The 27,840-nt window shown below is 47.0% G+C and overlaps 1 protein-coding gene across 2 annotated transcripts; it reads right to left on the bottom strand.

Annotated features, from left to right (window-relative positions):
* Nucleotides 1–179: 179 nt before the first annotated feature.
* LOC133970560 (myosin-9-like) lies at nt 180–27,840 on the bottom strand. 2 transcript variants are annotated; one of them, XM_062407439.1, is made up of 41 exons: nt 27,681–27,840; nt 16,828–17,159; nt 15,033–15,189; nt 14,250–14,277; nt 14,035–14,128; nt 13,336–13,356; nt 11,526–11,618; nt 11,351–11,414; nt 11,145–11,243; nt 10,897–11,040; nt 10,716–10,811; nt 10,128–10,399; nt 9,878–10,051; nt 9,565–9,738; nt 9,320–9,434; nt 8,159–8,343; nt 7,948–8,069; nt 7,781–7,850; nt 7,513–7,673; nt 7,256–7,364; nt 7,032–7,163; nt 6,694–6,900; nt 6,472–6,609; nt 6,242–6,365; nt 5,977–6,148; nt 5,672–5,884; nt 5,434–5,578; nt 5,143–5,349; nt 4,945–5,049; nt 4,657–4,809; nt 4,261–4,509; nt 3,931–4,143; nt 3,633–3,845; nt 3,381–3,542; nt 3,160–3,288; nt 2,981–3,069; nt 2,772–2,895; nt 2,462–2,670; nt 2,157–2,265; nt 1,798–1,970; nt 180–1,668 (listed from the first exon to the last, which is right to left on the bottom strand). In XM_062407439.1, the coding sequence occupies exons 2-41, from the start codon at nt 17,152–17,154 to the stop codon at nt 1,560–1,562; spliced, it is 5,880 nt and encodes a 1,959-aa protein (XP_062263423.1). In that variant the 5' UTR covers nt 17,155–17,159; nt 27,681–27,840; the 3' UTR covers nt 180–1,559. The 2 variants fall into 2 exon arrangements, with proteins under 2 accessions (XP_062263423.1, XP_062263424.1); XM_062407440.1 differs by lacking the exon at nt 13,336–13,356.

Raw genomic sequence — 27,840 nt, 5'->3', positions numbered from 1 at the left:
TTACCGTTTCCTACTCTGGTGGATCCAGTTAGAACCTGATAATGTCACTGGTTCCATCTGGATTGGGATCCTGAGCGCCCCCCTCTGCTGAAGAAGCATCATAACAACCTATTGAACTTTTCGTCACATCATAACTCTCTCTCCACTGTATGAAATAAAGACACGGGGGTGCACATGCAGCAGTTTAGAAAGCCTCTTTAATTGCAATAATACCAACATTTCACATGTTTCCATTTCAGAGGAGCGGTCAGACCGACGTTACAACATAATTGAGAAGATGCAGTTTTTTGTCGAGATGTTCTTTGTGTTTAAGTGCGAAAGATGTGATCCTTTGATCCTTTGAACCGTGAACCAACAGGTTCCTCTCACTTCCCAGCAGTGTGAGCCAAAAGCCGCCCGGGGCACGAGCTGTGGGGGGGGGGGTCTCACCTTCCACCGGCCAGGCAGAGTAATGTGTACATGGACTTGAGTAACAAAGTACACGCCTACATCCCAAATCTGCCCCCCCCTTACAGGCTGTGCCCAGGGGATACATTGTGTGCTGCGAGTATTTCACTACCCCACCACCCAATTAAACTGAACCCTGAACATTAACGAAAACACTGATAGTGATGAACATAAAAATCAAAGCTTGTCCAGATAGAAGCCAACAACCGCGCCCAGGAGAAATTCTGCTGCTTTTAAGGCTTTAGTGTGTGTTGGCAGTGTGTGTGTGTGTGCGCCTGCTGCACGAGCACGTGCACGGTCTTTCCTTCTCCGTTTCAATCAAACACACAAATTGGTTTATGATGTCGAGACTAAAGTGTAATTTTTTTCTCCATGTCAGTGCAAAATTAAAGATATTTCAGCACAGTCACAATCAAATGCCTTCACTTTAACGTCAATGAGTTTCTAATTATTGCCCGAAATCAGCCTCAAAATTTAATTTTCCACATGAAATGTATGAATCAAATTATTAAGCCCAAAAGCGTAGTCTCAAGTGCTAACTGCAGCTAAATTGATAGAATACATTTCAGCATATAAACCTTCATTATAAACTGAGGCGAGCGTAATAAACAGGAAGCACTTCCATTCTTAACCATTATAAAAACTTCTGCATAAAATACAACTCTATAGTTCGAGATATTACTTTGGTCCCCTTCCAGTAAATTGGTCTTCATTCATGTATACTTCTTTGTTTTCTCTTTCTTCAATTAGAAAAATAGATCCGTGATCAGGACTATTACAACTGGAATGTTTCCTTATAAAAATATCTTTTTTCTTTTTCTGTTTTTTCCCCAGAGAATGAAAAAGGAAGCAAAAAGAAAAATTTGGCCCAAAAAAAAAATAACTTGTGTTTGTCAGCATGTGATTGTCCGAGTTAACCGGCGTCTGTGTGTGTGTGTGTGTGTGTGTGTGTGTGTTAAGAATGCATAGATTGTCAACAGTAAAGAGATCAGACGGTCACATGATTGTGTGTTTGGCTCCTCCCTGTTCAGCAGGTACAGTAAGGTTTGCTCATGGGTATTTGGGTCTGTCTATTTACGATGCAGTTCTAAAGAAGCAGAGTGGTGGAAGTTTCATTCGGGCTTGGGCTCGGGCGTCTCGGTCTTGGTCTCGCTCTCCTCGTCGCTCTCGAGGCCGGCACGGGTCACGGTGCGGCGCACGGTGAAGGGCAGGTCGCCACGCCTGAACCGGAGAGGAGAAACAAAGTGAGCACACACGTCAGTGTGAGATATTGTCCTGATTAATATCTATCTGTGTGTTCAGTTGGATGGAAGTCGAAGCTGTGACGTCTGGACGGTTCCCTCCTCCCACCTGAGCTTGCTCCTGAGGGTGGTGACTTCACGGTTCATGACGTCGGCCGACTCCGAGGCGTCCTCCAGCTCCCGCTGCAGTTTCCTCCGGTTGGCGTTGGCTCTCTGCGCCTCCTCCTCAGCCTCCTCCAGCTGGCGCTTCAGCTGCTTCATGCGGGAGTTCAACTTGTCCACCTAACAAGAGGACAGAGTAAAGAACGTTTAAAGATTTGTAGAACTTTGGGACTCTACACATTTTGACATCACAACATTTTACCAGGTTTTACAAAGTATTGCTCTACATTTTAATAATCAACATGTGTACAGAGAAAGACGTAGCCGCTGCAGAGCTGAACGTGCTGATGGAGGACAGACTCTGACCTGGTCTTTGTGCTGCTCTGTGTTGCGTCTCTCGTCGTCCACCTGCAGGATGACCTCCTTCAGTTTCTTCTCTGTGCGTCTCACAAGTTTGGTGGCACCCTGTCTCTCCCTGAGGTCAAGAGAACATCACCGATCAGGCTGAGGTCTTTACACAGTATATCATATCAAGTGTTTCAGCCTCCTAATGAGAACATGAATGTCTGAGGAAGCTCCACAGCTTCACCTGGCAGCCCCTGGGTAAAATCTCTGAGTGACTCCTTGTAAGACTACAGGATCTCTTCTACTGGTGAATATCTGAGACTCACCTGGTCTCCATGTCCAGCTGCTCCTCCAGAGCTGCGATCTTGGCTTCCAGGGCGGCCATGTTGGCCTTGTACTTGGACTTGACGGTTCCCTCCAGCTCCTGCAGCTTCAGTTTCAGCTCCTTGTTCTGACGCTCCAGCTGAGAGCGAGCGCCCTCCACTCGCTGAGCGCTGCTGCGCTCTGCGGTCAGCTCCACGCTCATCTGGTCAGTCTGAACAGGAGGGACACAGACTGGTTAGACTGGGATGAACACAGGAAGGAAGTGTCACGTGGAAACCTGCAGTGGTAAAGTTCGACCAGGAGCCTACGGACCTGCAGCATTGCTTTCTTCAGCCGGTCGTTGGTCAGCTCGGTGTTGCACTGCTCCTCCTCCAGCTCCTCCTCCAGCTGAGCGATACGAGCCTCCAGCCGCCTCCTCTCCTCTGCAACCTGAGCACTGAGATGGAAGAAAGGTCGGTGTGAGTACAGCACAAACACACACACACAGTAAAACACATGACTAACAACTTGGTTTGTCTTACTTCTTGGTGGCCTGGTTGTTGATCTCGTCCTGCAGCTCGTCCCTCTCCTGCTGGGCCTGTCTCTTCACTCGCTCTGCTGAGGCCAACTCCTGCACAAGAACCACAGAGCAGCTGGTTTAGTTCTTTCACTTAAAAGCATTAACACGAGAAAAGGAGGCTGGAGATGTGTGTGTTCCGACCTCCTGCATCTGGATCATGTCGGCCTCCATGCCCTTCAGCTTCTTCTCAGTCTCCTTGCTCTGGGCGAGGATCTCCTCCCGGGACATGCGAGTGTCCTCCAGTTCTCGGACAAGATCCTTCATCTGGGCCTGAGGAGAGAGAATAAAAAAATCAATCAAAGAGCTGTGTCATTGCAGTCAGTATATTTGAGTTACTGAAGATATCTCAACAACCAACTCACTTGGAGTTTCTTCAGCTGCTTCAGGGCTTCGTCCCGGTTCTTGTTGGCCATGTCGATTCCTCCTTCAAGCTCCTTCATGTCCAGCTCCAGCTTCTTGCGTGAAGCCACGGCTGCAGAGCGCTGCTTCCTCTCGTCCTCCAGCTCCATCTCCATCTCCCGCACCTGGAGGACGCACAACTCATGTTCAGCCATGTGCTCTACACTTCCCACAAAGATGACAACACCTGACATACGTTACAGTGGCTTTAGTACCTGTTTGACCAGAGATCTCTTCTTCTCCTCGCCCATCTCGTCTCGTCCTGCCAGGTCCCTCTCGTACTGGGCCTTCATGGCCTGCATGTTGACCTCCAGACGCAGCTTGGCGTCCTCCGTGGCCTGCAGCTCGTCCTCCAGCTCCTCCAGCTGAGTCCTCATCTCCTCCAGCTGCTGGTCCATGGTACGTTTGGCTTTCTCCAGTTCGTGGACCTGTATGACGGGGAGCAGGATGAGTGATGAGGACCACATAGGCACAAATACACACTAACACACAAACCTAGTTTCCCAGACTTACACTCTTGCCAACGTCATCCTTAGAAGATACCAGGTCCTCCATTTCAGCACGCAGCAGTTTGTTGTTGCGGTCCAGTTCTTCCTTTGTGTCCATCAGAGAATCCAGCTCACGAGTTAATGCCAGCGCCCGGGTCTCCTTCTCACGGGCCTCAGCCTCAGCTCGGTCACGCTCCTCTGCGAAGCGGGCGGAGATGTTCTTCTCCTCTGCCAGCATCTAGAGAAATTCAGGGTGAAGAGTTTAAAACTCAAATCTAGAAGCTAAATAATCTCATTACTCAAAATGTCTACTAAAATCAATGGCACTGTATTTACACTATATAGATAATCTGACCTGGTCAAACTTCTTCTGCTTCTTCTCCAGGTTGGAGACGATCTGTCGGAGGTGGTCTTGGTCCACAAGCAGGTCGTCCAGCTCCTGCTGGACACGCGTCTTGGTTTTGTCCATCTTATCGAAGGCAGCACATTTCTCCTCCAGACGCTGGCTCATTGCTTCCAAGTCCCTTTGCATCCTCTTCTTTCCCTCCTCAGCCGTCTCCAGACACCCTGCGTCCTGCTCCACCCGCTTCTTCATTTCAGCAAGCTGTGTGGAAAGAGGTGGTGTCACTCAAACGTTTTACACTGTGACGTAGAGGTCTGTTCCTTATACATCCTGGATGAAGTAGCTATAGTTCCTTAAATCTTCAGTAGCCACTGGTGTGTGAGGTTCTCAGCACATTCATGTTTTTACCTGGGCCTGAACAGTCATCAGCTGCTTCTCCACAGTCTTCTTGGCGGCCTCTTCCTCCTCCAGTTGTTCTCTCAGGCTGTTCTGTTCGTCCTCCAGCTGGCGCATGCGTGTGCTATGGGACAGCTTCTGGCGGGTTTCTTCCGCGAGTATTTCCTGTTGAAAACATGGACATACCAAGCTAAATTAGAAGAAGGTCATTTGATCGAAGGGGTCTTCACACCTATGGTTCCAGTTGGTTTTTAGATCTGAGAATGCAGCAGGGTATAAACAGTGTGCAGGTCTGTGTACCTGGATGTCCTGCAGCTGAGACTCCACAGCCGAGCAGTCTTTGGTTGCTTTGATGGATTTGCCCTCCACCTCGCTCAACATGCAGTTTACATTTTCGTACTCAGCCTGTGGACAGAAGACAACAAATCAACCCCTGAACATCCACAGCTGTTAAAACATTGATACAAACACAGACATCGTTCTGTCTCAGATCTCTACCTGCACTTTGGACAGCTTCTCAGCCAGCTCCAGCCTCTGCCGCTCGCTCTCTGAGTGTTTGAGTAGCAGCTCCTGGACCTGGGACTCCGCCTTCTTCCTGCGATGCTCGGAATCTCCTTTACCCTGCATCAGCGTCTGCATCTCGATCACCAGCTCATTCCTCTCCGACTCCATCGCCTGCTTGGCCTTCTCCATTGACACTTTGTTCTGCAGGGAGGGACGGAAACATTTAAGACTCAGAGAAAAGAAAACCATTGGGTGGACAGAGGCTCTGAAATAGATTTTAATTACCCTCTTTGCCTGCTCCAGCTGCTCATTGAGCTCATCGAAGGCCTGACTGTGTTTCTGTCTCATCTCACCCAGCTGCTGCTCGTGCACTCTGGCCTCTTCCTCCAGAGTCTTTTTAAGATGTGTGACCTCTGTTTCACGTTTGGACCTGAGAAGGCAGAGCAGGTTAAAACCCTTGATACCACGGAGCATGACAGGGAAACATCTCACAGTTGTAGCTCTCCAGTAGCCGGTTGTCTACCTCAGTTCCTGCTGGGCTGCGGTGGAGTCCAGAGTGTCCTCCAGCTCGGTCTTGAGGGCCTCGAGCTCCTCTCCCAGGTCACGGCGGTGTTTCTCTGCCTTGGTGCGGGCCTGCCTCTCCAGCTCCAAATCCTCCTGCAGTTCAGAGAGCTGGGCCTCCAACTCGCGAATCTTCTTCTGGGCCAGGTTCTTCTGCGCCGCCTCCTCCTCAATCCTGAAGGGAGGAATAGGTCAGCAAACATTATAAAAAGAACAAGGACTATTATTACGAATATCCAAACAAGGAGCTGTGAAGTCCGCACAGACCTGGCCAGAGCAGCCTGGAGCTCCTCCTCCTTCTTGGCCAGTTGTGCACGAAGCTCAGCAATCTGGGCCTGCAGCTCGGAGATCTGGTCTTGAACCTCAGTGAAGTCACCGTCCAGCTTGCGTCGGTTCTTCTCCACTTCCTGACGCTGCTTCTCTTCTCTGCGCAGGCGGTCTGACAGAAACAAAGAACAATTGGTAAATTACAGAAAGGATCTCTGATGGCTCATGTATGTTGCACCATGTCCTCTTCATGGTTCCTTCTTACCCTCCAGGTCTGTAATCATGGCCTCGTGTTTGGTCTTGAGTTTCTGCAGACTCTTGGATTTCTCCTCCTCCTCAGCCAGATTGGTGGTGAATTCAGAGAGTCTCTCCTCCATCAACTTCTTCTCCTGTGATCACAAACAGTGGCAGAGAGGCTCAGATCGAGAGCTGCAGCAGGCACCAACTCCTCTAGAAGAACAGATCTATTCACATTCTAATCAGTTTAATCTTCACCTTGATGAGTTTGTTGTTCTGGTCGTCTAGAATCATAACCTCCTCCTCTATCTTTTTCATCTTTGACTCCAAGGTGACCTTCTCCAGTTGGAGCTTCTGTCTGGCCCCCTCCTCCTCATCCAGCTGCTGCTCCAGGTCCTGAGGGTCAAATCAAACACTTAGTACACTAACCTATACAATGTCTGCATATGCACAGTTTCACGTTTCCATTCATCCACTTACTGAGATATTCTGCTGCATCTTCTTTTTCTCTGTTGTCAGATGAGAAGCTCGCTCCTCCTCCTCCTCCACTCGGGCCTCCAGGTCATGGAGGATCTCCTCCAGCTCCTGCTTCCTGGCAGCCAGACGGGCTCTCATCTCCTCAGCCTCGGCACAGAGCTCCGTTTCAGCTTGAAGCTGCTCCTGCAGGGCCGTCTTCTCAGCACTCAGCTGCAAGCAGAGTAAAAGGGTGGATGAATTATCAGCAGTTATCCGACTTTCAAAACGAAGCAAACTCCTTTATCTTCCATCGGAGTATATTACATTGAAGTCCTGGAACTCTGTTCTACATTTCATGTTACCTGGTGTTGTTTCTGCTCCATCTCAATAAGCTGCTCCTCAACATACATATGTTTTTCCCTAGCTTTAGTCAGCTCGTCATCCTTGGCCAGCATCTCCTCCTCCTGCCTGCTGACCTGCAGCAGAGGCTTCACCTGAACGTGGGGAGAATAAGGGGCATTAGTCAAAGACAAGGAAAGAAAGGTACAGTCTTCAGTTTGTTGAGTGAGATGCTGTAGAAGTTCACCTTGGTGAAGAGTCTCCACCACTGCCAGTTCCTGAGTTTGAGATAAGCGGCACAGTTTCTTTGGATCACCTTCATTGCAGTCAGTTGCTGCTGCCTCTTGGCAAAGGCCCTACGAAGAAAGATTACAGATCACATTTAATAACAGTTCCAAGAAATCCCCTTAAATTATACATTCCTCGATTCAGCTGCGTAGTTACAAGTAGTTTTTTGATGCTCTCAGCAATAAAAGCTGAAACGTGGCGATTGTCTCTTCTTACTTTCGGGCCACGTATCCTCGGCACCAGGCCTGGAAGCTGATGATGATATCTGTGATCTTCATGTCTCTCTCCTCCTCCAGGTGAGCGAGGACTCCGGCTCTGAAGAAGACTTTGCTCTGGCCGATGCGGAACAGGTTGGGATCCAGCTCCAGGCTTTTAATCTGATAGGTAAAGAAATGTGATGAGCAGTCACATCATTCAGGGAGTTATTTGTGTTTACTATTTAGTATTATTATTCAGACTCGCAAGAATTTAGTAGCTGCATTACCATGAGCACACAGGCCTGCTTTCCATCCATGAAGCCCTTGGGGATGGAGTTGGGAGTGAGGATTTCATACCTGGGGGAAAGCAGATGTTAGGATTGAGTCTTTCTGAAATATGGCTGGATGAAAACAATAAATTGGAATGGGACCATTCAAATGATTATTCCGTTACCTCTGTCTGAACTCCTGGAAGACGATGCGGTTGGGGAAGCCCTGTCTGCAGATACGGATTCCCTCAAGGACACCGTTACATCTGAGCTGGTCCAGAACCAGGTGAGGGTCCAGTTTACCAGCCTGTGGGAGGGGAATACATGCTGGTCGGTATGCTGACTCTGAAACCTCCCTGTGTTGGAAACGGCCTAATAGACGCAGGTGTTTCATACCTTCTTCTCGTGGTTGGGGATGATGCAGCGGACAAAGTTGGGGTTGGTGTTCCTCAGAGTGGCCATGAGCTTGGACAGCTGCTCCTTGTACAGCTGGCCCACGGTGCGGAACATGCCCTTACGGGTCTTGAAGGCACCGGGCTCGGACATGCCAGACACTTTATCCATGCCCACGATGCGGTCCACTGAAAGAGGAAGACACACGAGAGAGAAACAGAGAGAGGGATCATTATGTAAGAAGTCGGTGGGGATTTAAATTAACAATAAAACATATTCAACCAGGCAAATTCAAACCAAATGCATGTCACAAGGACGAATGAATGTGATCATTGTCTCTCCAGGTTCTCTTGGCACACACACGCACCAGGAGAGAATAAAGAGTGAAACACCAAACACACACCGAGTGAATGAGGAGGGAAGCAAAGGGAAGTGAACTGTGGGAAGGTCACACACACTGTATACTAAAAATAAACTCTTTGTATTTCTCAGAGTGAAAACTATGTGTGATGCTTCACTTGAATCTGTCTGTGGTGACAAACGGTGCTGCAGTGAGCAAACAAACAACCAAACCCATGCAGTATATACCCATTGCTGCAGTACCCATGACCAACACCAGGAGTCCCCAAACAACGCTATCACACAGAGGGAGAGAGGGAGAGTTCAATGACAGAGCAACAACTATGAGGAAGATGGTTACCGAACACGGAGATGGCTAAAGACAATGGAACAACAGAATTTACTGGCATTTCTTGGGAAAGATCATTTTAGGAGAGAAGGACATGTTGGGAATTATTAAATCACTTATCCAGACATCGGGGGGGAAAGAGGGAGTAGAACAAAGAAATTAACAAGAAACCTCATCACCTGAGTCTGAGTGTAGAAAAGGAAAACGCTGATAAAAATAGGCTCTCTGACATTTCTGTACCTCTGAGGCCCAGCGAGAGAAAAGAAGAGTGACAGACAGACCGGGGGCCGCACAGAGGAAGACATGGATGTAAACAACAAACGGGAGTTGACAAGGTAGAAAACAAAGGTCCACACACCAAAAGAGAAAAAGAACTATGAAATGCAAAACAGGATCAGGAGCACATGAAGAGCTTCCTGTAGAGAAGCAGTGATTCCTGTGATACTGCGACTGAGTTAACGTGTGTCTGGACTCACCGTCTCTCCACAGCTCAGAGACAAACTTGTCAGTGGACTGGTTGAGCAGCGAGGCCACGTTGTCATTCAAGGGGTCCATGTTCTTCATCAGCCATTCTCCTGCTTTGTAGTCCACCTGAGGAGGATAGATGTTACAAAGTTTGAGCACTGCACTAATGACAAGGAAGTAAAACTCTAAAATGGGTGAAAACACAAAGTAAACGTCAAGTCCTGTACGTGTTCTACAACCGACTCTTCAAGCTCACCTTGCCGGCGTAATGGATGACACTGAAGTCGGCCTCGTCCTTCAGTTTCTTGGGTTTGAAGAACTTGGGGTGAGTGCCCTGCTCCTGCACGACCTTCTCCACAAAGCTCTTGTCGGTGGCCTTGGGGAACCAGCACTCCTCATCCAGCAGAGCCAGAATACCAGGGGGGCTGGCCTGGAGGCAGAAGGAAGACGGCAGATCTTAATGCATGAAGATGTTTAGGTATAAAATGCAGAATGTAATTAGATATCAGAGGCTGCAATGCTTCTGGGAATAAAGACATGAAAGCTGGAGAGGTCGGAGAAAGACTCACTGGTTTTTCAATGAGGTCGATGCAGGGCTGCAGGTCGAGGCCGAAGTCGATGAAGCTCCACTCGATGCCCTCCCTCTGGTACTCCTCCTGCTCCAGGATGAACATGGTGTGGTTGAAGAGCTGCTGCAGCTTCTCGTTGGTGTAGTTGATGCAGAGCTGCTCGAACGAGTTCAGCTGGAGGGACAAACAAACAAGGTTCAGATCACTGTTACAAGATTCTGCAGATTGACAGTTTGCCTCGATTGTTTACCTCAAAGATCTCAAAGCCGGCGATGTCCAGGATCCCGATGAAAGAGGCTCCCTGTCTCTTGGTCTTGTCCAGCGCTTTGTTGAGCCTCATGACGAGCCAGCGGAACATCCTCTCATACGTGGCCTTGGCCAGAGCCTCCACGGCGAACTCTGCTTGCTCCTGGGTCTGGGCCTTCTGGACGTAGTCTCTGCCCACCTTGATCCGGGGCGACAGGATGGCTCGGGTGAAGTCTGTGACGTTCATGCCCATGAGGTGGGAAACCTTCTGAGCAGCTGTGGCAGAGGAAATGGGAGGAGGACAATTAGCATCACAGAAATAGCAGAGTTGAAGAGGGACATGCAGGTAATAAGACTTCATCCATCACACCTTGTTTGAGAAAGAGCAAGAAGAGGAAGAAGAGAAAGATCTCTGGGAGTTTGCCATTTATTTTTATATATATATAGCTGAATTTTAGGGAAATGGCAACAATTTACAATGAAAGACAAATGTTTAAGTTACAAAACTCTAATTTTTGTATTTTGTGCCTTTCTATTCAGCGCATTAGGTCTTAAAGGGTTAATATACAACTGCAGTGACTGTGGTATTCACCTGTGTTGTCGGGCATGGAGGCCTGGTCTGTGTGTCGCTCCTTCTTGAAGGTCATGTTGCCCAGCTGCAGCACCGAGGCCACCACCTTCAGCATTCCTGCACAGCAACAGAACAAACATGGGTTATCCACCGCCATGACACAGTTAAAAGTTGATTCAAAGTGATTTGCTTTCGGCCTCACCTATCTGCTCGTCCTCCGGGATGCTCATGATCTTCATGGCCTCGATGGTCTCTGTGAACAGATCCTTGTCCTGCTGCCCGGGAATGGTCACGTTCCCGTTGGACAGGAAGCGGTAGTTGTTGTAATTTTCCAGGAGGAGTTCCTCTGAGGAGGTAAAGAGTTGTCGGGAGAGAAAGGAATGAAACTAGAATCCTGCAGAGACCCTGACTCTGTCTTTGTTCATTTAGTAAAGTGACGAGTTGTCTTACTGCGCAGTTTGTCTCCAGCTCCCGTGAGCAGGTAGTAGAAGATGTGGAAGGTCCTCTCGTCCTTGGCCTGGCGAATGGCGCGGGACTTCTCCAACAGGTCTAGTGGTCAATCTGTTAAGTTTTTTTAACACCTCTGTGATAAAGCTCTCTGAAACATGTTGTGTATGATCAAGAAGAAAGTGAAGCAGCCGTGGAAACGAGGATACAAGTTTCAATATTGGCCCCGACGATGTAGCCGTTGACGTCGAAGTTGATTCTGATGAATTTTCCCTTGAAGAGAAACAAGAGCAGTGTCGGCAAAAACAAGTACTTGAAGCAGCTGAGGTGGAAAACAGGGAAGTTCATAAAGAGAAAAATACAGTTTATACATATTAGACTTACAAATCTGGAGGAGTTGTCATTTTTGACAGTCTTGCCATTTCCGAAGGCTTCGAGAATGGGGTTGGCCTGCAGCAGCTGTTTCTCCAGCTCCCCCTGGTGGAGAGGAAGATACAAAAAGCAAAGCATAATATGAAGAGTGACGGTTTCTTCACCGGTGAATCTGGAGGTTTCTCAGCCATGGATTCTGATCTGACAAGATCTCATCACCAGAGCGGATAACTCGTTCCAATGCAGGGATAGAACCTCAAATTAAGATCGATCAAGAAAATGATTGCTTCCTATATAAATATGATGACAGCTGTTTTGTTACGACGGAGCATCAGGGCCTTGTTGAAGAAGAGAACTCTGAGCATGAGGTCAATTCAATGGGAAGAATTTCACAATATTACAAGAATTCTGAAAAAAATAACTTTTCTTTTAGGAAATAAGCAGCAGAGAAAAGTCTCATTGGCCCTAATACTCCGTCATACTTTGTTACTTTGCCCCACGAGGTACCGAGATGAGAGATCATGGATTGTGCAAAAACTTTTCAAAACAAAAAGTGACAAAAGAGATACCATGTACACACCAGCAATGCACACAAACACACACACGTTGCACCAAAGCATTTCACCTCCACACACAAACACAACATCCAGTTAGTGCCCAAATCTGCAAACACCCGAAGACCCCGTGACCCTCATCGATGACCCATCACCAGATTCCCAGAGCGGAACGAACACAGAACAACGTCAGCTTCGATTACAACATTTGACTTCTTGCTTTGGGGCTACACTGTGTGTGTGTGTGTCTGCACATATACAGTGAACCATTGTGTGAAATATAACATGACATCATCGGTTAGTGACGCTGCAAGGGGCCCTGAGGGGGCTGCAGTGACCCCTACAGGCAAGGGGCTGTACTAGAATATAATTTGTCTTTATTAAAAGTATTGAGTGCATGTTTCTGATGCACTAAAGTAGAATGTGACAAAGATAACATTCATGTCATGATCTGATTTCAGTGGTGGTTATAGTGGGTTAGATATTACTCTCATTGCCATAGAGCCATGTTTGCTATAGACAATCTGTCAGCAGCCACATCTCTCACCAACTTCCTGGTAAGTTGCTTTCAGAACTTTCATTTCACTGTTGACGTCAAATCCAGCAATAATGTGACTTCAATTAAAGTCCAAAAGCCGACACTCCCATTGAAGAGGGAATTCAAAGAATATTCTCTGAGGTAACGTCCGTGTCATCACATTTAAATCTAAACAGATCGGATTCTGGACGACCGAGTGATCTGATTAAGAATGAAAATCATAACTAATCACTTGGTTTTACTTTGGGACCATAAAACCAGGCAATCACGTGTGTGTTACATGAGATATCAGTGTGTGTGTCTGTGTGTGTGTTGGGACCAGACGTTGTACAAACATACACACAATGACCAAGCAAAACTTTATACAACAAAAGAGAGAGAAGCAACTGGACTCAGGTGCAAACACACAGTAGCGATAAAGGATTATGAAAAATTCAACCAGACAAATATGTGATCACATCTGTGCAATAAAACAAAATTTGCTGGGTTCTTTTTTTCCCCCACAGCAAAGGCCCCGCCCCCTTATCCCACCATTGTCTAGCTGAATTTTTCACAGGAACACAAATGGCTGCCACTGATCTGCAAACAAACTTCCTCCTTGCCTCCAATTGGCCGGCAAGGCATGTCACCCCCCGGCCCTTAACACGGGGGAGGGAAGAGGAGGGAGGAGGAGGGTGATGACAGAAGCAGGTGGGGAGGAAGGGTGAATGGAGGGAGCGAGTGGACTCACATGTGTCAGGACGAAGCTGTTCTGTTGATGGGAAGAGAGAAATACAACAACCTCAAAAAAGGGATGATGGATGTGGTTTTCATCAAACCTCACTGTGTTGCTTTCAGCAGCATCGACTCCAAAGGCCGACAGGACAGAAAACAGCAGTTCTATGGTGGAGTCTGATGTTAATGTGAATTCAAACCTAATGATTCTACCTTTTAGCAGGTTTAAAAAAATATACTCGCTAATCCTGGTGTTAGAGAGGTTTAAAACATGATTACGATATAGAAAACTGATGTTAATCTCTGATAGGAGGATATTAAGTGAGAAAGCAGAAACCACCACAGGTGAAGTACCACTCTAAATCTGCTCTACTGTTGTTTCTGTGCCTGCAGAGCTACTTTCCTGCCGCCGCCTCTTTTCCTGCTGCTGAAAACAAGCTGTTCTGAGCACAGCAGTGTGATGATGATGGATTAACAATCATGTGCACAGTCAAGTGCACGTACACAATAAAAAGAAAAGTGGTTGATGCAAACAGGAGTAATGTCAAGCCTGTAAAAATGAAAAACACTGGGGAGGAATTAGGGGTCGAATCTGGCTCCGATATGAGGACTGAAATAAGTAAGTGAGATAAGAAGGAGTGAGAGATAAAAGGCTTTAATGGAGGATGTGAGAGAGAAAGTGGAGGAAGACGAGGTGTGTGGATGAGGGACGGACCTGATCTTTCTTTGTCTTATGGGAGGAGGCCACGTGAGCCAGATACTGGATGACCTTCTTGGTGTTCTCCGTCTTTCCAGCTCCAGACTCTCCGCTACACAAGACAGACACAAATAAGAAAAAAGAGATGAGTCATGTCCATCTCTGTGTGTGTGTGTCTGTGTGTGTCTGTGTGTGTCTGTGTGTGTGTGCGCGTGCAAGCATCTGAAACTCACGTGCAGAGAATCGACTGGTCTTCACGATCTGCAAAAAAAAAAAAAAATGTGCAAAAGTCAGATTATGCTTTCTCGTGCATTAAGAACATCACTGCTAATAGATGTGAGCACACATTATCACTACAGTGCAAACAGGATGTAAATAGGCCACAGACAGGAAATCCATATCCGGCTTCGGGTAACTGGAGGGAGGCGTTGACAGCGTTTCAAACCAACTGGTTAATTACCCATAAGCCCCTGTTATGTGGTGTGGACAAATTATTTAGCGAGGTCGAGGTTAATGTCTCAAAACAACATATCGCCACTAGCAAAGTAAAAGGAGCACTTAACCGTAGATTGTGTACAAAATGAAATGCTCTACACAATTAGAACCTCTAACAGATGTAGTGTACCCCCCCCCCCCCCCCCCCCAACACTGAGTATGATGAATTATGTGAAATACTTGGTGAGGAGATTCCCCAGTGTGTGTCACTTTAGGGCCCAACATACAAACCAGTGCACTAAATGGGACATTAAAGAGAGGGGCACTGGTGCAATTATGGGGCCAGTATTACAGCGAATGAGCTTAAAACAAGAGCAGCTTGTAGACTTGAACTCTGGAGGACACACAACTTGGGATCCGGACATTCTCAGGAGCTTCTCTTCCACATGTATGGCGTCATCCAGTGGTTCTACTGGGAGGCTGGCACAGGAAACTCTGAGAAAGTCCAGAGCCTCTCACAGAGACATTTGCTTTCCCCCACTCATCTTTCAAAATCCATCCTCATAAGGACCAGGACTTACCCTGCATCATGCTTCTGTAAGACGTGTCAGTGATGGCGTAGATGTGAGGAGGCATCTCGTGCCTCTTCTTGCCCTTGTACATTTCCACGATCTCCTCCGAGTAGATGGGCAGGTTCTTGTAGGGATTGATGACGACACAGAAGAGACCGGAGTATGTCTGCAGAACGGAGAGAAGTTTAAAACATGCAGAGAAAAGAAAAAATACAAGATACCAGGGAAAGAGAGAGGGTGAATTTGATGCTTAAAATGTTAAATGTAATTTAAAAGAATAATTAAAAGACTCTGTTTAGTCAGATGAAAACAAAAACCCTTTATGGGTTGTGGGAATTCTCTCTTTGACCGTTTCCTTTAGCGTATCTGGGAATCGACTTTCTGGGATTCATGTTCACAAATTGGAAAGTTATTCCAGATGCTTGACTTTTGTGACATCTTGTTGTAACTTGTCTTGTGTTGTGTTATTGCTGGTGACTATAACACAAATGATTAAAAGTCCTTGTCTGAGAAAGGCTCAGGACTAAATGCTGAGGCATAAGGAATAATGATGAATTCATATTTCACGGGATATTGCATTGAATGCTTGTTAGAACGTCCATTAACATGGCGACAGTTGAAGCTTCATTATTTCTCAGCCCCATCACTCATTTCATGTTCTGACGTCAGCGCAGGTGCCTCCTGAAAAACGAGCTTCTCCATAAAAAAGGAGAAGTTCTCGATTCAACAATAATTCTTCCTCTGACTCGTCGACACAGAGGTGAAAGTTTCTCGGACTCTGCTTCGCGGCCGCCTCTGTTACGCAACCTGAGCCACGCCCTGCAGTAAGTTCAGACTGACACAACCTTGGCTTTGTGACTGTGGTTTGCTTTGCCAAGTCCTATCGGAGATCCAACAGGTAGAGTTATCTTCTTCTGCTTCTAGGCCAAATTTGAACTCCTCCTCATTCCTCTCGATAAACTCCGCTAAATCATGGTCTCTGTGCGTCTGGACTCATTTCTCCTCCGACCATAACTTCAGATTTCCCCCCCCCCTACTTGCTGCATTCTTGTGCTGCCCTCCTAATATCTCTGTACCAGGCATCTCTCCCTCGATCGTACACCCCCCCCTCTTTCTCACTCTCTCCCCTGGGAGACGGTGAAATCTAGAAACTACAGAGGAGCCTGGATTCTCTGGGGGGGGGGGGCAGGAGAGGCGAGGGATGTGACAACGGGTTGTGTTGATGTGACCCGGTCACACCACAGCATCAGGGAGACCAAATCCCCCCCCCCAGAGCACCAGCGATAAATAACATTAATTATGGGAGCAGTTATAGCAGCTACAACACATTTTTACATTCCATGTGCATCTGTGCAGAAACGGTTCACTCCCTCTCGAGTGCATTGTTCCCTTCAACTTCCTGTTTATGAGACGACTCCGAGCACAGAGAGAAAGAGGGAGTGTGCAAACGGGAGAGACCAAAAGGAAGGGGATGAAGGACCATACCATTAGTATGTTTACAAATTGCACATTTTCTTTGAACACAGTGGATTGTCCTGAACAATGGGGCCTAATGAGATCATGAGGAGGTTTCTGGGCATCGCAGATTGTTTCCTCTTAGCCAGTGGGACGGAAATGGATTAAGATATTCATGGTTCATATTTTTATAGTGTTCCCCACAAGCTGAGAAATAATTTGTGGGGTTTGGTACGACCGCAGTGTGTGTGCAAATAAGAGGAAGGAAGTGTAACCCTGGTTATTTTTAATACACAATATGAATCACTGCTTTTGTTGAAGGAGTTGTGTGAGTCTGCTGCACACTCACGTATATGAGACCAGAGTAGTATCTCTCCTTCAGGTTGTGCAGCACCGACGCCTCGTTCAGGCAGGTGAGCTCCGCCATGTCCTCCACCTTGCTGAACTTGGGCGGGTTCATCTTCTGGATGTCGTCCTTGTTCACCCTGATCTTCTTGCCAGAGTCGGCCAGCTCCACCACGCACTCGTCGCCGCGCTCCTCCTTCACGGAGCCGGCCTCGAAGCCCAGGCGCTCGGAGGGCACCCATACCAGCTTCTTGGTGGCCCAGTCGGCCTGCGCCAGCGGGTTGGTGACCGGATTGCGGTCCACGTACAGGAACTTGTCAGCGTCCGACATGGTGGCTGTTTCAGAGAGAGCAGAAGAGAGTAGTAAGACAAATCAATGGCAGATCAGAAACTCAGACGTTACAAACATTCATGCTGCTCATCATTTACATGTTCGTTATCCATCATGAAACCAAAACTCACCAACTGTGGGACTAATAAAGACTTATCTTATCTTAGGGTCAAGTCTTAAATAATATCTGGGAGTAAATAGACTTCCTTGTTGAGGTTTTAGGACCAGACCTTTGCTCTGCTTCCATCTTAACACACGCAATCTCTGTGGCATGCAAAGGTCACACTGATGTGATGTACAACAGGAAGACACTGCTGTAGTTAGGTCAGGTCGGCTAAACACACAACCGGGTCCAATGAGGCCCCACGTTGCTCCCTGGCTAACGGCTGTGAATACTTCACCCAGCGTCCGGCTGCTGGACCGTCAGGGTGAGAAGAGAAACATTCAACAGGATCACACAGATCTAAAGTTCACATCCCAGTAGAGCTGCCGGAGTTTGGCTGACTGCTACGTCAACCACAACCCCAGTGTCTGTTTGCTGGTGGGAAGCCTGCCTGTCCATGGTTCTGTCCCTACTGGTCAGTCTGGGGGAGCTGAGAGAACCATGAGGGATCCGGGATGAATTATGGTCTGTTGCAACCAAAACGTCCCAAGAAGCAAATCAGGAAACCAAAGCTTATTTTATCCATTTCCATTTTTTGGAGACATGAACAGTGAGATAAAAAGGTTAAAAGGTAGTTTGAGTTTGCCATGTTTGATTTTCCATTCCACTGGAATTGTCACTTTTTGAACGCAGTAGCAAAAACCAGAGTCAGGTTATTGCACTAGTGCAAAGAAGAGAAAGGAAGTATCCGTGACTTTAAATACACAGTTTATGTACAATCTGCAGTACTCAGTCAGAGGGTACTTCTCGAGTTTCACATCAAACACGAGCACACGGGCGGTTTTCCTGTCCAGGCGCATGCAGCAGGTAACAAGCTGTGCCAAAGTGGCTCTGGCTTCGATTCACCTGTGAAAGCTAATGAATAACAAGCTGTTGACAGGGAGTGCTGCGTTTTAACCCATATAGAAAGTGACTAGACCAGTTAAACCAGTGTGACGGAAAAAAGAGGAGCAAGCCAGAAATAAACCTCCCCGACTCCAGCGAGTGCAGAGTCTCTGGGCGAGGAGCTGAACATGTTGTGCCTCCACTGACACCGGTGCCCCAGACTTTACCATCTCAATTATCATTCCAACACAGCAGGAGCATGACAACGTATTCCCAGCAGTCATTAGCCTGCCTCCACGTTCCCCTCGCCTCAGAGGGAACACACCAAAAGCAGCCACACACACAAACTTGTTTGCATAGGCTGTGCGCTCATATGCAAACATCAAGGGGGGAAATAAATCTTTGCAGAGGTCAAGTTCAGCTTGTACAGTTACCATCATGTCTGGAATAACAGTAACTGAAGAGGTTAAAATGCCAAGAGGGTAATTTCACATTACAATGAGGCCCAGTGGGAGAATATGGGGCCAACTTCTCATGCTCAATATTAGAAAACACTGCTTTTACATAACAGTGCAAAATACACAGATCCTAGAAACTGCTTTCACTGATTTTGCACAAATTTATTTCACTAAATTTGCATTTTCCAGGGGTTCTTCCAGTTCTTTAAGCTTGAACGATGCTCCAGAAGTTCTTTGAAGCTCGACCGTGCTACGAGGAGGAAGCAGACCCTTAAGAGTCTCCTGAAAGAGAGAATAGGAGTTGCTGCATTAAACAGGCTTGTGTGTGTCCCGTCTGTTCCACTACATTAACCCTGATCTGTGAGAAAGAACTCAGAGGGAGAGCCATTCTTCTCATGACCCCTGCATCCCTCTGTCCTCCATCACCGCTGACAGCCGAACGGTTTAGCTTCCCCGCCTCCCCAGCTCATCCCTGGTGTACCGACCCCATCCCGCAACAGAACGTGGAGCAAATTAGTCCTGCTGCAGCTCTCAGCTGGCTGCGCACTCCCCTCTCTGCCTTCGGTCACCCTCCTCTGCCTCTGCAGAATCCTGCCGGCCGTCATCCTCCCCCTCCCCTTGTGTTTATCCAGTCTTTTCAGGGTCGCATTCCTCCCATACTCACCCTTTATCAGGGAGAGACGGCAAGGAAAGGCATTCCACACATTTCTGTACTCTACCCTTAATGCCTCCGCCCTTACATCTTTCTCTGACCCATTCTCTCTGGCTTTCCTTCCTGTTCTGCCCCCCCACCACCTTCCCTTAGTCCTGTCACACCAGCAGGTCTTGTGTGGCAGCTTCACCACTCAAGAGAGATTAGCATCACTTCACACTGGTGGCACACCCGAGAATATCTTACACACTACAGGTGTCTCAGTCTGTTCCCCTGCACCTCTAAAATCCACTGGACCATTACTCCCAGTGCATTGGCTGCGTGCATACTGGATACAAGTCAGAATGATCGACTAAATTCCCAGTAGCTTTTCTTGTTGTGAAATAAAAACAAGCTGAACACACCCAAAGCTGTTTCTTTAGCCTGTTTCCATGAAAACACTCAAATACTGAGACCATTTATTGTTGCACTCGAATTTCTTTTACATGCAACACTTTTCAACTAAGTGGATCTAATTTATTCATTTGCAGCTGGAGCTTATTAAATATCAGAAAATCAATAGAAAAATATCACGACTAATGAGTTCTTCAATCATTGTTCTTGTCTGCAAAACCTTTTTATTTAGAGTCTGATAATATTTGTTTTTACGATAGATGGATCCACTAAAGAGCTGCAGAATAATTGATCATACTAATTTGTTATTAGAGAAGCAGAGACACGAGTCCGAGTCTGGTCTGCTGTTGTGAGCCACAGTCCGACACACATGCTTGACACAGATAACTCAGTGACACACTTCAAACTGTGTCTCCAGAGACACGAGGACTAAAAATGACTCCAAGAGCTATTCTGGTTTGGCAAGTGCTGAACTACATTGAAAGAAGAAAGAAAAGGAGGGATAAAGAACTCCCATCAGACTTTTATAAACCTTTCCTAGTGAGACGGGGATGTTGACTTGAGGTGAAGAGTTCTAAACCCGCCCTTCTTGCAGCCTCAGTCCTGTAAGAATCACAGTTCTTGATTACTCGTTACTTCTCAACACTGATCAGCTGTGAATCTGTTCACCATCTTTTCCTCAGAGGTCCATTTACAATGAGATTAGCGGCTCTGGATATTCACAACCAGGATTACTCATTAACTGAAGACATGGCCACAACTTTATCCCGAAACCAATCCTTGGCAAAGATTCCTAAACTTTCTGAAGCATGACAGATGCCAAGGATTAAATACTCTGTGAATTCCCGAAGGACAACAGATTTAAGAGTATCCTGCATGAGCGGTTTGCTTGAAAGAGGAAGAGGAACCATAAAATAAATAACAGCAGGAAGGGAGCAGAGGCCTGTTTTAGAACCTGGCCTCAGAGAACAGAGTGTGGTTACAGAAAGAGGAAGTGATGAACGGGCCAGGACTTTGAGAAAGATGTGGAGGAGGAACGAGGAGAGAAACGGAAAAGGGACGAGCTCCAGAGCATCCTCCTCAGTCCCATTCGTCCTGTTTAGAAAGCAGGTCAACCTTAGTCCTAATAAAGCGGAGGCCATACGTCTGTGGGTCAGACTCCCTCTCATTCCTTTCCACTTCGCTGACTCTCCCCGAGTTACTGTAAAAACCAGGAGACACCACAGCCTTACCATGTACAGGCAAAGCCTCCCGCTCCAGCTGAGGGGAAGCCATAAACCTCCCCACTGACAGGAAGGTCATCAACAGCAAAGTCAATACCGCTATTAAAACCAAATGCAAAGCCTCGCTTGTGCAGAGGCAGATCTGACTTTCCACTGTTGTCAGCCTAGTTTGTTTGGATCTCGTTGTTTGGTATTGAGTCACATCTGCGCTTCCCTCTCGTGTTCACTGTCCGATGATCTAACTGAAACTTCCCTCTCGTGAAAGACCTCCCGGTTGCCAGACGTGGACCGGAAAGGTACCGAGTCTGTCGCAATCCATCGTGGGCTCACACATGTCGACTCCCTCTCTGCCCCCTCGCCCTCCTTCTCCCAAAGTGGGAAGGGTGGGGCAACAGGGAAGAGACGGGAGAAAGGAGGAAATGACAAACCGAGAAAACTATTTTGCCCATTTGTGGAACTTGTAGTGAGAGCGTCTTTCAGGGAGGAGGGAATGTGGCGTTTTCTCGAGCGCACGCAGAGCGGCTCAGAGGAGTGAGACGTAAATTAAGCCCTTGCTGGAAAATAACCGCACTGCATGACAGATCTACATCACTTTCCACATTACTTTTCACATTCCTGCCCCGACCAGGATCCCATTTCACTTTGAACCGAGAGCTACCCAATGCCATCTACGACCGGAGAGGTCCAGACTATAGGTCTCACTGCAGCCCTTAGCAAGTGACCTGCACCAGTGGATCCCAGCCTTGTGTCTGATGTACTCTGGAACCCATCAGCTCAGCTGTTTGGAACTTGGAATTATTAACACTTTTGTATAAAATGTGACTATCACAGACGTACTCGCACTATTAACACAACTTCAGAGCGGCAGAATCTGGATTTAAAGTGTATTCATTCCTATGGTAACCTCACTGATCCCAGATGTTGTGAAATTCCTCCTCCAGTGGTTTTCGGTCCAGAACTTGCTTCCATGTCCGTGGAAAAGAGTTGAACTTTTGTGGTGAGTTTCTGACCATGTGCACTTTCTGCCACAGGAGGTCAAAACAACTAATTATCAAAAAAACGAATTAGCAAAGAGGCCGTTTCATCCAAGTCAACATATATTGTAATTTTCAATAATGTTTCTATGCCACAAAGGACATTATTTAAAAAAACAGGGGTAATAGTTGTTTCTGAAAAAGCCTCCTATAAGTGGCGCTGTTGCAAATGGTCCATAATCCCCAGTGCAAGTCAAACCTTGAGTGATTTCCGTAAAATGCCCATTGTTCCATTTCAACTTTTCCTTGTGGACAATTACCGCAAATCACAGGGACGAGGTAATTGAGATAATTGTGTGTTTGTGTGATAAGTTCATAACTTTCAGGGTCACAGAACAAATTCCACGCCTAACTTTTCAGAACAGCTGCGTGATTACACCACTGAACGCATCGACTGGTTGTTTGTTCAACCATGGCGGGTTTCTGTGCAGCACCAGTTTGACCTTTTTAACGAAACGCTCCAGTGGTATTGACTGTTGGATGTTTACGTAACCCCTTAACAGAGAGAGAGAGGGGGGGGGGGTATTTCTAAGTGGAGATAAGATACACATTTCTTTTTGTCAGCATTCTTCTCTGGTCTCAGGAATGCAGCACTGTTACGACTTCTGACGGAATCAATGATGAGCTCCTCCCGCCTCACTTCTGCTCCTGTGCTCAATCCTATCAGCAGACGACTCCTCCCTCTCACCAACGTTATCCTGGTGGACTGTTATACAGCCTCTTTTTTTTTAGCTTTATCACTTGCTATCTCTACCTGGGTCCCTCCCTTTGGAGTTACTCAGACGACCACACAAAGCAATCTTTGTTTTAACAATCATCTCCTCAGACAACGTGTGTTTGGGCCACAGGAGAGTTTGAAAACCTTGATGTGTCCAAGAGGAGTCGGGAGAGAACCATTACACAGCGCGTTTCAAGGTGCAGAGTTTAAAGTGTTCTGAGTTGCACAATATGAAAAGTATTTATTTGCAGTTACACTCCATGGGGTGTGTGCGCATTTGTGCAACTCTGTCTCTCTCACACACACACACACACACACCTAAGGACAAAGTCTACTTTCACTACACAATAAATCAACTGAACCACTCTCACCACCAGTTAGATCAAGAACATCCCAACAGTCTTAAGAGCATTTCTGACTAATAAAAATGATTCTCCACCAGGAAGTTGTGCAGGAAAGTCCAAACTCACTTTCACGTACATGTCACCAATATAAAAACTGGATCAATAAAGCGTCGCTCTAAGAAAGGCTAGTCTGTGGGTCACTAATCTGTGATCAAGTATGACCTCATAATACCACAGAATAGAATCTGTGCCCGGGTCAAGGTCCATCCTCCCACATCAGACATTTGCACTGAGTCCGTCCTGTAGGCGGTCCGAGTCGGAGCGCAGCCATTTCCTTGTATTGTCTGGAAGCACTGCAATCTTACAGGTGTGTGCTGTGAGGGGGGGGGGGGGGGGGGGGGGTGGAGGGAAGGATGGGGTGGTGGTAAAAAACACAAGAAGAGGAAGTGAAGGAGAACATAGTCAGAGGGCAACAAAGACCGACGACAAAGGTCTGGTGAGGAAACTGAGACTAGAAGAAAATGCAGCGACAGGAAGTAGATTGCCCGCAACACACACGGCTGCAGATTCATCTCAAACCCAGACACTGAAACCAGCCTGACTGAGGCAGCTTCATTACCATGTTCCTGTCAACCAGAAGGAACAGGATGAATGGGCAGATAATAGACCAGTTATTCAAGAAACAATAATCCATTTAAGGAGCTGAAGTTAAAAGCATCCTTAGTCATATAGGACCCAATGTAGAGACAGTTCCTTCGGTACGTGTGAGGACGGAAGAGTGTTTCGTTTGACGCTCTCTGAATCCTGGTGAACACTGTGAATCTCACCCTGTGACCACAAGCCACGATAAAACTCCCTACTGAGAAACAGCCCGATCGGTTCAACAGCCTCTGCACCGGCTGGATTTGTTCTTTTGCCTGAGTGAGTCAATGTCAGCTGACTGTGGAGGAAACTGGGATAAGCATGACTCTTTGCATTACTGGCCTATAGGCACCAAGTATTAAAATGCACAAGCATGTGCTCAGAAGAGAAAACTGGCAGCGTCATCTTTCTGCTCTTTAACACGTTAACATATTAAGGATTTGGCCCCGGACTGGTGGCAGCTAATGAAAAGCTGGAACAAGATGTCAGCCCTCTTCTTCAGATACAGCAATTCATTTAGCTTTTCCGGTCCATGGCTTCATCCATTCTCTGGAGTTTAGAGTCGCTGAAATGTTCAAGAACGATGACGTAGACGCTCACGGCCGATTGGATCTTTCCTGATCATCACATGACCCCTTCCAGATGAACACGAGCATCACTAGCCACCAGTGATCAACACAACATGGAGGATCAATCACAAGTGACGTCTGTTGTGCAGATTAAATTCTGCCTTTTACAATGAAACAACTGTTTACATGTGTAGGAGATATTCTTCAGGCTGTTATTAGACACGCATGCCCAGAGTATGTTGCAGAGCCCAAACGCTTGTGTGAAGAGATTATTTTATTTTGAAAATGCTCGTTGACATTTTAAAACGTAGAAGTATTTATGAAGCCTGTGGCGAAAAACGCATTTCTCTCATCTGCGTCTGGCCATCTGAGGTTAGGGGATAATTGAGTCCATGAATGCAATTAGGTCACGCTAACAGCCGATAAAAGTTTTGAAAACACGGCAAGAACGTTGAGATTTCATAACAGAAGACAGCTGCGGGTCGTGCTGTGCCAGACGGTGTCACCTCGCCCTCCCCACGCTCCTCATCTGCAACAAGAGCAGGGGGCCTGCAAGTCATCTGGCTCAACCAGTCAATAACACCCCAACATCCACAGGCATGTTCTCTCAGAACTGGGTTTGATTCAACAGACTCGCATACCAGCTTCATGTTCACGTTTTTAAAGTATCTGCATGTAAGTCCGGTGGGGGGGAGGCCTTGAGTCCAGACGCCGCTGATACGTGAACGCTGGAATGAGACGATCTCTGCGGGGGGGCTCCACATCTGCACCAAACCTGGCAACCCAGGGCAGGAACGGGCCTCCGGAGACTTTATTGCACAACGCGTTGCCAGGAATGAATTCATCTCAGTGACTCAAAGGCAATAACAGGATATGACATAGTACATGTCACCCATTGTGTTGACAGATGTGCCTTTGTCAAACATCTATTATCTAGACTTGATTTGGATAGGAGTTGATGACTTGAATAGAAACAGACACACACATGCCACATAAGACTAGACTCACACACACACACAAGCTTCTGGGTATTTCAGCATGACGCATCATGTAAGCAAATAATTCTATACCACTGTAGTTTAATGGCTTCTTGGCAGAGAACCCGAGCTGGACCGGAGAGTTTGGTTCCGATTACTGAAAGCAGGAGGAGAAAGGTTGTGTGCTCACCTTCCCTGACACCTCGAACACTCTGTTGAATGGAGGAGCAGGTTTGGGTGGAGGAATGCAGGAGTAGCGAGTGCTACAATGCCCAGTCTGACTTGAGGTTAAGTTCACAAGAATGCTTCAAATACTGAGCCACGCAGCTCCCCTTCCTCAAACTCCGAGGGGTTTGCAGGCATACCAGAGTCTGTTTGCTTCCCAGGGAGCAAACACGACCATCTACCACCTAAAAGCGAGGGGGTGGAAAACTGTCCTGATAGAAGCACGACAACTTGAAACTGCAAAGTTAGACCTAACAAACTATACACAGCTTGAAGTCGTCGCTAATCAACGTTACACCCCCCCCACACACACACACACACTTTGACAAGCGTTTCCTGATTGAAACCCGCTTGACTCAATGTGTCCTTAAGTTTCAAGGCTCCAAGATTAGAGGGAGCCTTGCAGCTGACGAAGCTCTCCCAGAAAGATTTGTGACATTGCAGTAAATAAATAAAATTTACTCAACTTGGCTGGATATTGATATACCCCATAAAAATCTCCTAAGCTGTGGAAAATTCATGCTGCCAAGCAAATAGTCATCACAGCGGACTGCGCTCTGAGTAGAAGGCCAACCTGATCATTTTCAGCTGGCATCCCCATGTTTGTGCAACCGAATCTACACGATACAACAACCGATGCATTTATGATTCTGTAATTATTATACAACCCAGTGAATGTGAGGGTATCTGCAGTTATCTGCTTAGCTCTCCTGAGTCCAGTGAATGGCTGGAGTTGTTTTTTCGTGACGTGTCAATCACCTCTCCTGTAGTTTAATCATCTCAGAGAGCTTGTTTGTGCTTTCGTCACCGAGCTGTAATGTTAACTGAAGCTTTCAACCCGGTGCTGCCGTATATGTGCCATTTCTGATAAGTGCTGGCTCGCACCAAAGCTGCTCAGCGTGTTGATGCAGAACAAATTGCTGGTGATCATCACGGTTTGTTTTTTTGGTGTGTGTGTGTGTGGGGGGGGGGGGGGGGGGAGGAGGTGACATGGTGACATCATGCCGCAAGCCATGGACATAGCATGACTCACAACAAAATAATCCTAGTTATGTTTTCACCATTGTGTAATCATCTAAAGTGTACAATTTGTTGTCTTTACCCTACAACGGGGCCTTTATATTTAAAATTGTTATATTTACATCAGGAGTGAGTCCTATCTAGGGAGGCAGCCATGTTGTTTTGTACAGTAGTCCATCTTTAGTGTTTTTAAAACAACTGAAGGTTTCCACAGGTTCTCCTTCATGTTCGGAGGGAGAGGGTGAGGTGAGGGGTGTTCAGCTGCAGCATGACACCTCACCACTAGGTGTCACTAAATTCTACACACTGAACCTTTAAGTTATATTTTATTTAAGGGGGGGTCCATCTGGGACATCTTGCCGCTAGCCGTGGACATAGCATGTCTCACACATAAGCTACTATATGGGATTGTTTGAAATGTACATTAGATATATACAAATATATTTACAACAATGGTTATGATAAAGATCCATGTGTTTAATCTACTTTGATCATCACAGACAACAGCATAACATGTTAAACTGATATGTTTAAGTTATATTTTAGGTTTATAAAAAGGGGCGGGGAGGGGGCGCCTGGGAACGAAATGGTATTGTTATAATGTACTTTACATGTAATTTACATTTACATGCAACAATGGTCAACACACATGTGCATGTTCTCTACGAATATCACAGACATATTTTATATATTTTAGTTTTAAGTTATATTTTCATAAGTTCTTAAGGGGGTCCAGTGGTGACCTGGTGACGTCATGCCACCAGACAGACACGTTACCGGCCACACACGTCGTCTTGTTCTTAACGCTTCAAACACGGAAAGTTCCGCCATTACTAACTAATCATAGTAATCATAGACTTCTCCGGGTCCCCAGGGAACCATCGGAACCGGCCCACCGGGCCCTTCGTGAGCTCCGTGCCCGCTTCTCGGTCACCTCCATCCCGCTCGAGGCCGAGCTCTCCCCCGGCCTCCTCCTGCAACTCATTCAAGCGAATCACTTCCTGCCTCTGCACTTTTTACTTTAGCTTCAGCTACTCAAACTAAACTCGATTGCTTCCGGTTAATAAAGCATAAATAATATATGATTTAAAAGTGAGTAAGTTAGCGGGTTGAAGTCGCAGCAGCCCCGGGGCTCGGAGGTCTCTCTCTCCGCCCAGCGCGGCTCTAACTCGCCGCCGCGCCGCTTCCTGGTTCGCTGCACTTGCTGGAAGTGACGGCCGGAGCGAGCGGGCAGAAGAGGGAGAGCATGGCCGAGGAAAAGAGTTGAATCCCGGGGTCCTTACCTGCTCGTAGGGGTGCAGGGGGCCGATCAGAGGTGGCTAACAACAAGCGAGTGGCTCGGTCCGCGTCGCCGTGAGTCAAACTTCTTTTCCCGTCGAGCCTCGCGGAGAGTTCTGGCTTCCTCTCTCTCTCTCTCTCTGGCTCTCTCACTCTTTCTTTTCT

Source organism: Platichthys flesus, chromosome 16 (assembly GCF_949316205.1).
Source record: "Platichthys flesus chromosome 16, fPlaFle2.1, whole genome shotgun sequence".
Classification (NCBI taxonomy): Eukaryota; Metazoa; Chordata; class Actinopteri; order Pleuronectiformes; family Pleuronectidae; genus Platichthys; species Platichthys flesus.
This window is presented reverse-complemented; position numbering and strand designations above follow the sequence as displayed.